This window comes from Saccopteryx bilineata, chromosome 5, assembly GCF_036850765.1.
Source record: "Saccopteryx bilineata isolate mSacBil1 chromosome 5, mSacBil1_pri_phased_curated, whole genome shotgun sequence".
Taxonomy (NCBI): domain Eukaryota; kingdom Metazoa; phylum Chordata; class Mammalia; order Chiroptera; family Emballonuridae; genus Saccopteryx; species Saccopteryx bilineata.
In genome coordinates, this window is record NC_089494.1 from 95,541,769 (window position 1) to 95,552,411 (window position 10,643).

The 10,643-nt window shown below is 34.6% G+C and overlaps 1 protein-coding gene across 16 annotated transcripts in view; it reads left to right on the top strand.

Annotated features, from left to right (window-relative positions):
• The window catches only part of GTDC1 (glycosyltransferase like domain containing 1), a 461,161-nt gene extending 450,721 nt beyond the window's left edge, over window positions 1-10,440 (top strand). For all 16 annotated transcript variants that reach the window (XM_066279614.1, XM_066279615.1, XM_066279607.1 and 13 more), the window contains 3 exons: window positions 2,480-2,550; window positions 3,248-3,339; window positions 8,216-10,440. In XM_066279614.1, the coding sequence (XP_066135711.1) occupies window positions 2,480-2,550; window positions 3,248-3,339; window positions 8,216-8,299 (247 nt within the window). In that variant the 3' untranslated portion in view covers window positions 8,300-10,440. The remainder of the gene's footprint in view (window positions 1-2,479; window positions 2,551-3,247; window positions 3,340-8,215) is intronic.
• The last annotated feature ends 203 nt before the right edge of the window (window positions 10,441-10,643 follow it).

Sequence of the window (10,643 nt, forward strand, 5' to 3'; positions counted from 1 at the left end):
CCATTTTATTTACTCTCCTCCGGTGTCACTTATAATTGTAACTTTTTATTTTTTAATAATGAGGGATTTTTTTTCCTCCTTGCATCACACAAAAAAAGTGCTGTCGATAATTAGCAGTCTTCTGTTATTAGTAGACTCAGGTGTCACAACTGTGTCTCATCCTCATTACAGTAAAAAATTTCACCTATCAGATTCATTATTGCTAGATAATGCGACTGAGAGCCTTTGCAGGCCCTCCAGAAAAGTAATTCAGCCAAGCAAAATTATCAGCTAATTATATTTAGAATCAAAAGCCCAACAACTATTTGCAGATAAATTGTATGAATTGAAGTGAATAGATCTGAATATTAAGATTCATAGATTTAGCAGATGATTTGTTAATTGGAATAAAAAGGTCATTTGCTAGTCATTTTAACAATAGATCAATTGGAACCCTATTTATTATTTAACTGGTAGTGCATAAGAATTGAAATGATGAATAAATTGTATTATTGTCATGAGATGATCAGTTTTTTACAAAATAAAATATGAAAAACATGAGAATGAATTTTACAAATTTCTTTCAAAATATTATGACCTTTATAATGTGTTTTAAAACATAGTTCTGATGTAAATAATGTATATAGTAAGGTTTGGTATTTTAACAAGTTAAATTATAACCAAAAGTGTTGGTTGTTTTTGGATGAATTAGAAATATAAGTACAGAAGATAATTTACAAATAAAAGGTGAAATCCACTAGTAAATTTTTTTCTTTCTAAATCAAATAATGCCATTTCTATCTCACCGTATTTTAATTAGCAGAGGGGTTTTTTTGGTGGGTTTTTTTTTTTTGGAAATGGTAAATGCTCATGAGATGACTCAAAATGTAACTTGGCCTGCAATTTTCTTTCGGGGAACAGAACACTCTAATTCAAATCCATTATTAAAAAGCAGATAACATGTGCACTTTTTGAAATGCCTGTGACTTTACTCTTTTGATTTTACGTAATTATAAGAGAATGTTCATATGTATTTGCTTTTCAACTGGCATTGCTTTTAAAACCAAGTGTGTTCAGATAAAGTATGTATTTTCTTTTCGTTCATAAAGAATATCTCTGGTTTACATGCTCAAAACTGTTGTGTCTGTTTTATAATGCAGTCACAGAGCAGTTTTTAGCTGTGCTAACAACCAGAATTTCTATGCGTACCCTGTGTATGGATGTAGAGAAGAGAATATCAGATATTAGTTTGGATTTTGAAATTAATGATTGGTAACTATAGATGTTGGGCCTTTCTGCTGTGTCATTTTGTAACTTCTGTCAGTTTTCAAACAAAACTTTGAACTCGGTATTTTTCTAAACTTTGCAGCTCAAAGTAAATACTTTTTCGGCTTAAACTAATTTTAGTTAACAATAAAATAAGGAACACATCACCCACTTAAAAACAGCTTAAATTACATGTACTTTGTTGCTGTAAGTAAACAAGGTAAACATTGACACAACTTCAGATTATTCTTGGATTGAAAAAAATCTGCAGTTCAAAATAAAATTCTGCTTTTGGTCAACATTTTGGATGCAATTCAAAGTTCCTCATAAAATAAACATATTTAAAGAGTGTTTTGAATTTCACTGCATAATTCCTAGCCAACAGAAATTGCAGTGGTATCTTTAAGGTTTATTATGTCAGATCAATAGCCATTATGCAGGGCTAACACAGCCCTCGAGATGCAATACCTTCCGTCTGCTTAACCCTCACTCTGTGACGTGATGTGAAGAAAAACTTCGTATAGGTGGTCCTTGGGGAAAGCCTCTCACAAAGTGAAACTTTCTGTTTCTTTGTTTAACAACCAAAGTATTCTTTTCTGAGAAAGTGGAAAAAGAACGGGCATTTTAGTCAAGAGAGCAAAAATGTTTGTTAAGGTACTCCTCGTGAGCCATTTTCAATAAAAGGGGGAACAGTTTTCCATTCTGCACAATAACAAGTCATTTGGAAGTACGAGCTCAAAAATGAAAATGCCCTATCACAACAGATTGTAAATTTTTTTTCTGATGCTTTTAAAAGGGCCTCGATCATTTCTCCGACTACAGTGTTAAAGTTAAGTATTTGCTATTTTATTTAAACATTTTTGAAAAATGAACATTCTGGGGCTTTGCAGCATTATTAAGGAAATCTGTCCATACTTTACCATGTTGTTACATGTGTTTATCTGCTGATTATAAAACGTGTTAAACAGTATTTTTAAAAAAATGCAGAGCTGCGTTTTGATTAATTCAGTGAACAAAACATATGCTGTTGGTTCTGTTCTATGAAATTCATATATGATCAATAAAATCTTTTAAAAGAGCAACTTTGGCTTTTAGGCTTGTATTGCCAACCGTGTTTCTCATCCCAGTTAACTCTGGGCTCATACTGTTAACTTAGGCAAACAAAACTGCTTTCTGGCTCTAATCAGTGATGTCTTCTTAATATATTTTTATTCTCTTTCTAAAATTTCTTCAGGTTGGAAGCTGTCTATTGTGGTTGTTACCCACTTTGTCCCAAAGATTTGGTTTATCCAGAAATATTTCCAGGTAGCTGCTTTAATGTGCTTTCATCTTTGTTGAGATTTAATACATGATTCATTCTAAATGAGAAAGTATGAAAATAAACTTAGGCAGGAGCAATTGTTTATTTGGCAAGTCAACATGTTAGTGTTAAGGAAAATTTTATGTTTTAATACATTAGAGTAAGCTTATATTTACCATCTGTTCTTTTAAGATAACAAAAACAAGTTTTCAAATAGCATTCTTCATTGTTAGCATACACGTCCCATAATGATGGATTTTTATAAGCAGGTCAGTGTTGCTGCAATTGCTTACAGATTTTTTTAATGATATACACAGAGAAAAATCGAGCACTGAAAGTCACACCAAATTATTTAAACAATTGACTAGTTAATAATATGCAACTGTTGTACAGGGTACATACGGCAGTAGTACCAGTTCTTTGAAAAAAATCTCATCACTAAATATATCACATATGCATTGTGTTACATTAGAATAATGTATTTTAATCACCCAAAGGAGATGTCTAAACAGCACAACTACACAGTCTTATTTAGCATTAAACATCCTTGTGAGCTGAGGTAACCTTATAAAATCATGCTTAAATAATGTAAAACACGAGGCGGCACAGAGCAATATGCATTTTTAATTAGTAAAGTGACTAATATCGAGTGTATGCTTTGAGGTTTTTGTTTCATTAAAAATGTATCTGTTTTTCCTGCAGCTGAATATCTGTATTCTACACCTGAACAGCTTTCAAAAAGGCTCCAGAAATTCTGCAAGAGACCTGATATTGTAAGGAAACATCTCTATAAGGTAGTTATTGAGAAAGGATTTAGGCACTATAAATGCCATATTGAAGTACAAAGAAAAAAATCTTAAAAAAAAAACATTTAATTAACATACTAATGTTTAAAGGAAACATGCTAGGGAGGGATATTAGTTGTTACTCTAACAAGGATTAATTAAACTGGATGCCAGTTGTATTAACCTAGGTCTTATGAAATACGTGCACTTAACACATGGTACATGCTTTTTTTAAAAAATTTATTGTTTTCTAAGATGACTGTCCTTTACATTTAGCCCCAAGAGACTTATAAAAATGAACCTGGATTAATGTAACTCATTAGTCTAAAAGGAAATAAAAGGAAAGATTCTACAATTATACTAATGAGGATAAGCCTTTCTTCCCATCATAATGAAATCTTTAGTCCTCAAGTTTTCAGGTGAATGACATTAGTGAAGTATGGTGTTCATTTTTAAATGATTTTAAAGATGAGTTTCAAGAATCAAATGTTTCCCTTGCCCACTTTAACAAAATGACATAAAAACCCCTCAGTTTGTTTTGAATTAGACCGTCAGTCTCCTCTCTGAATGGCAAGGGCTAAAGGAACAGAATTTACATAGCATCTTCGTCAGGCCCTTTACTCATTATCTTTTTTACCTTGCTTAAATCAAGAATTTTACATTTTTGAAATAACAACACGAAGAGGCCCTACTACATGTCTAACTAACTGAACTGGGACAAATCTGCTTTAAGAGTTTTGAAGGTGCTCTAGGCCATGAGCAATATACCTTTTAATATTCTTTAAATGTAGTACCTTCATTTTCCATAAATTCAGCATAGTTTACAAGCTAGCAGTTTTTTAATCCAGCATATTTTCACTTTCTGTGTTAATATCTAACCTTCCCATGTGACATGCAGTGGGCCCCCCGGCCTCTCCTTTCCCTTCCGCGACCTAACATACATATTGACAAAGCGACACATCAAAACATGACTTTGTTTCTGCAGGAAACAGTTAAACTTCAAGAAAAAGGGAGAGAACCAAAAATGCAATTTAACACCCAATTTCAAGCTCATTATCTTTCATTGTCTATTAACTTGGCAATGGTTCAGAAGGTAGCTCATAATAGTTTAAAATGCTGACTGCACACTTTCAGGCTTCGGGATTACTCCTTGAGTCAGGACGGTTGTGTCATATCTGTAGGAGGCTTCACAGACAAAACAGTCCTCCAATGTTTACGTCCAGGTTTCCTCAGTTTTAAAGTTCAGTAGTGGTCTTGTTTGTATAAAATATTAATCAAGTATTTTCCCATGTGACAGTCTATCAAAATGTGCAGATTATGAAATTGAAGAAATAGAGGAAGTATTAAACAAGTGGATTCTTTTTCTATTATATGACACTGAGCTATTTTCAGTGAGTTCACCATCAAATTATTGATGTTTTTTCTGTTCTGGTGAATTTTTTTTTTCACTTTTCTTAAGATATAATTAATATACAGCACTGTTAGGCTATATAGCATAACTTGACTTTCATATATTATGAAATGATTACCATCATAACTTATCATCCATCATTTTTAAAAAGTTTTTATCTTGTGATGATAATGGTGAGGTATAAGGATAATTATATTTCCACCATCAAAATTTATCAGTTTTTAACTAAGCCTCAAGTTAGGAACCCTGTTGTTTTGCATCTGCAAATTTTTAATCATTTCAAAAGTTACTGCAACAAGTTGCCTTTAGTAGCAAAAGAAAACAGATCTCCAGATGAAATATTTTAATACAGCTACTGCCATAACATAGCTATAATTATTTATTTTACAAACTTCTTCTGGAAAAACTCTGAAAGAATGTCAGCTCGGTGTGCTGTTAATATACTAGTTGTTCCAACAGCAGCTTAAAAGATAAGCCATACCTTCGATGCTATTTCACGTTACTGCTTTTTACATACATTTTTAGTCTGTACATCCTAAAAACCTCTATCTCAAAGTTTTATAAGTTAATATTTCATGCATAAGCATTTACAAGAATTTATATGTATAGTTCATTTTTATGTCTTCTGCTGGGAATTTTTTTTATAAATCTATTTATACATTTTCATGTATGTCCTCGCTCATAGATCTTGACCATATTTATCTAAAAGATCAATCTCAAAAATTAATAAATTGGCCCAAGAATTAAAAGCAATTAAGAGCTTTAAGATGCAGTTTTCAGCAAAAACTGGTAAAAATGACAGGAAGAATCACAGATTTTGGTTGTATCAGGATTTAGAGCCAAGAGAGAAAAGGAATGCCTTCTAAGACTTTATGATTAAGATATAAGTTATGATATCTTTTTAATTTATGTATTATAAATATACACTTCAGGTAACATTTGCCTTCACTAAATACCAGAAAATTATTTCCCAAGGCTGCTTTTTACCTACTTTTCTTATGCAGTTGAAGAGCCTTTCGTGTGTACTCTAAATAGAGTGTTGAGGAGGGTTTTCAGGGTTATTCCATGGGACAGTGCTGTTTTGCTTTTATAAAACATATGCTTCTAAGATCTAAAAGGATAGAATGTCACTGAATTTTTTAATTTGCTCCTTTTACATTTTTACACCTTACTCTTATTTTTGTTAAAAAGTTTACATCTTAAAGTCATCTCAACTGCTTATCATATAGAGTTCACTTTAGGATAGGATTTTTCATATGAATTAACACTTAGAAATGTAATGACTAGAACAAGGCTACTAACACTTGGCTATCTTCTCACATGAGACATTATACTTTCAATGTGAGCAGGAGTTTAGGGGCTATAACTTGAAGCAGGATTTGAAACAGAATGCTAGTAACTGAAAAGTAGAACAGAATTTGGTACTTTTTTTTCCCTGAAGTGACTCTTTCTGTTACTGAACACTGTGCCCATGACTTCTCACCTGAAAGGTTTCAGACTTAAATTCCTCCTGTGCATGCAGTGTTTTCTCTCTCTCTCTCTCTCTCTCTCTCTCTCTCTCTCTCACACACACACACACACACACACACACACATTCTTAAGATCTTAAGAGAAACCCATTGCATGCAGAAATGAAATGTTTCTTATAGGTTAAAAATCTAAATTTTTTTTATTTTTAAAAGCTAAAACCATTTTTTTAAAAAGTTTACACCTGGTTTAATTGTCGGCTGCAGTTTTCTTGTTCTTTCAAGACGCTTCCTTTTCTCCGTAGATTAGACACACTGGCCACATACTTGCTGCATAGAGGAAACAGGAGCTCTGTGCCTCCCAAATCTCACCTGCATACAGATTCTAGAACTAATAAGAAATTAATTAACCAGGGAATGACTTCTTACACTAACAACAGTTCTTCCTTTTATAACCCAAGGAAGTTTGATACCATGAAGTTGTATATTTTTTTGCCTTATTTTCACTATGTGCATTTACTTTCTGAATAGTCCTAACAATTATTTGAGATCAATATGTTATGCTTTTAGAAAACCTTTGATCATTATATTTTAAAATGCTTTAGAAAAAAAATGTGTGGACATTCCCTGTTACTGGTATTGAAAATAGCAAAAAATGTACAAATAGGGCAGTTGTATAGGTACATACTTCCCAGACTAAGTATCTTATATACCTGCCCTATCTCTTGTTACTTTTATTTACAAAGTTAGCAATATTCTATCTGAGAAAAAAAGAGATGTCATTCTTTCTTGTGTCTTGCTAAAGTCACCTATAGTTTCTTAAGATTTTTCAGGTGATAGCTGTTGATTTTTATTTTGTCCTCTTCAAATTCTTTAACATTCTTGAAATCTTGGTAACCTGTTGTTATTTGGATGAGAGAAGAATTTTCAGATTTCTGCCTTAAAAGTGAATCCAGACAATAATTAAGCTTGTAATTCAGACTGGGTGCCCAGAAAAGCCATTAGTGGTTGTCTTAATTATATCAGGCCATATCTACCCAAACCACAACTAAGCCACTTTAAGTTTCCTTTAAGAGACTGGCCACTTATAGCCCTCTTTTAATTTGAGTTTCTGCTCTAGATGTGACTAAAGTGTCGCTCACTGATATTAACAGTTCTCCAAACTCACTATTTCCTTAAAAATGAAAACTTAAAAGCTTGTGACATTTCTAAAACCTCTCACCAGCAGCAGCACGATTTAAGGCAAATTCTCAGTGTGCCCCCCCACACACACACACTGTTCCCTCTATTCGTCTTCACTTCCTTCCTTGATTTTATTTGGCTTGGCTTCTCTTTGATTTCTCCAAGTGAAATAAAAGTAAAAACCCGTTAGCACAATAGGTACACTTCGGGTGCTTCCGATCAGTTAGAGGTTTTGACTCCTCCTCCTTGTCTGCTGCTCATTTGCAGCCTGGCTCTAGGTAAACTTCTTAACCTTTATATGATTCATCTGTAAACTTGGAAGACTTTTTTTTTCTTAATTCTTAATAGCATTTTCCCCCTGAGGTACTCCTGTAATGAAATAATGAGTAGAAACCCGTTAGTAAACTTGAAGTGCTTTGTAAATTCCACATAATTGTAATGGCATTTCTCTTGTGTCTTCACCACTTAAAAGTAAAATTCACATTAGCAAAAATATGTATATCTTGTGTTTATGAAAGTTAAAAGTTGGATAATAAACTTCTAATAGCTTTCATCCATAACATAAACCAGGACATATATGTGCCACAGAATGTACCTATTTGCAAAAAAACAGCGTTTCCCTGTAGTTGAAAGTAGTTATTCTTTTAACCAATCAGAAACTGGGATTTCTTGAGGTGCTAACACTTGAGAACCATTTACTTGGTGGCTTTTTGAAATCCAGTTGATGTAAGTTATGCAAATTTGCAATATAAATTTTCAGCATACTTCAGTCTTTAGGTCGATAATGCTTCTTCATTGCTTTCTCTTCTCTCCCTTCTCATTACAGGGTGAAATGACTCCTTTTTCTTGGGCAGCCCTACATGGTAAATTCAGGTCTCTGCTCACAACAGAACCAAAGGAAGATTTGTGACAGATGGGGCTAAGTCACAAACTTGCAGCCTAAGGCAGAATCTGTAGAACTTTCCAGAGTGTGCCCATATTTACCTGATCAGAGAGAAAAGGAAATCTGCAGAGGAAGCTGAGCCTGGCTGCTTGTCATAGCTGACACAGAGCCATCTGCCACAAACCTGTGGCGGCTTCAGATCTCCAATCCCTGCCACCACCCCAACTCAAATTAAATACAGATTCCTAGAGACGTTATGATGGTTACACATGTCCTCGGCATCACATGGAGGAGACTGTTCAAAAAAAAATGTGGCCTGTTGTATAACCGCACTCATGTATCCCATATGTGGTGCCACATTGAATTTCCGGTTGAATCCGTTTTTATCCTTTGTACTGGATGACATGGTGCCTGAATTCTTTCTTTTTGCCGACACGATGGCAGCCAAACTGCAGCTTCAAACGCTCACTCTTGGCTGGGTTTCTACCTAGGTTGCCAGGTTATCATCGGAGCCTTCTTGTGTCCTCAGAGGGCCACAGTCTGAAAGGAGGATCGGAACGCGATGGGACTAATTGGGCGGCCATCTCAGAATTGTTTGTGGCAAAGGGCTGCTTTAGCACTTTTCTTTTAGCAAATTAATGGCTCTGGCATAGGGTTTTTAAGTGAGGGTATTAATAAGAGGTCTGGCAGGTATTCCCATGACTCACAGGTTACATTTGCATTTAATTTATCTTAAAGAAGTTGCTAGATAAACAGCTGTAATTCGAACAAACATGGGAAATACCCTGAGTGGGGCCACCTTATCCCTAAAATGAACACAGAGATATACTGGTTTTAATTTTTTTCATGGGTAAAAAATAAAGAAATCAAAGTACTTCTAACAAAACCAATTATTTTGATTCCTTGAAAATAGTTGGGTTCAGCTACAACTATAAGAATTTCGAGATAAAGCATTTAGGATTCCAGTAGTCAGGCTGCTGTTATTTGTTGATGTAAAGATATTTTGAAGAGCTAGATTGTAAAATAAATTTTTAATAAAGGGCCCTCTGCCATTTTAATTAGCATATCTCATTTATGTGTGTATACACCTATCTATAAGTTTCTCATTGAACACTTTCCTTGTATCAAGAGACAACGAATACAATTGTTTCTTTTCCAGATGAACAAGGATCTGTTTTGCAAATGTTTGTAAGATATTATGACATTTCCAAGGTTTTCTTTGCATTCTAGAAAGCAGGAGGTAAACATTTGTAGTCATTAAGGTAAAGTCTGTTGATAAACCATCTTCTGTTTACTGACAGGTAAATTGTAACTTTCCTGTTTTTGAAATGACTTATTTCTCTACACTGCAGTGTGAGGAGTGGCCAGGAAGGAGGGTAGACAAGGGCCCCAAGTGGTCTAGCAGGGCTGCTACACAGAGCAGGCAATGGTTTAGATGTCCAGTTGGGCCCATTGAGAGGGAGCAAAATCGGAAGCAGGAAATATGATAGATCGAGGTCAGGGAGCCAGACAGAGGCCTGGGCACAGAGGCACTTGCAGATCAAAGAAAGCAGTGGTTCAGGGTCCATGAGGCCAGAAAGTTAAAAGCAGAAAGAGTAAGAGGCAGAAACGGGAAGGCTCATCTGTGCACAGTCCTCTACCTAACTAGTTGGAGTTCCAAAATGTTTGATGGGACATCGCAGCACTGGCTTTGAGTCCTACTTCGGGAAGAAGTCACTGAGCAAATCACCTCCTCACTCACAAACCAGAGGGTGTAGGCATTATTTCTGAAGTCCCTTCCATCTGATACTGTGGGACTCGTCATGTATCAGGTGTGCTCCTTGTGAGTTCAAAAATGAAGATATAAATATGCATCAAAGGTTTTTAGACATTTCTTCAGGGCAGTGTTTATCATCTGAGATGAACTACACCGGTCAGTTTGCTCTAGACACAAAGGAGCTGTGTCATAGATGACATCTTCTCAAAATAATACAATTTCACAGCCAAGAAATAGTGCTTAGTTTGCTGTCTTTTCTATCCTGAAAGTGACAGGCTCACATTTTATAATGGTAAGATATATTCACAACCACTATCCATATATGTTTTCTCTCCTAATTGATGGGAGGAGGGGAATATTAACTACTTTTCAAATATTTTCCTGATTTTGTGAAATACAGTATTGAAAGTTACCTGTGTGTGGAGCTATTTTTATACCCTTAAACTCGGATTAAATTTTGTCTTTAGCTGTGGCCAGAATAAAAATTTGCATTAAAGTTGTCACTTCTTCAAACTTTGCAGTCAGATTTGGTATTAGGGCAAATAAGCAATACAAAGTTTGTAAATTCTTAATTCTTAACATTTAAAAAGGCAGGTCTGTGGAGAGGGCTGTGTG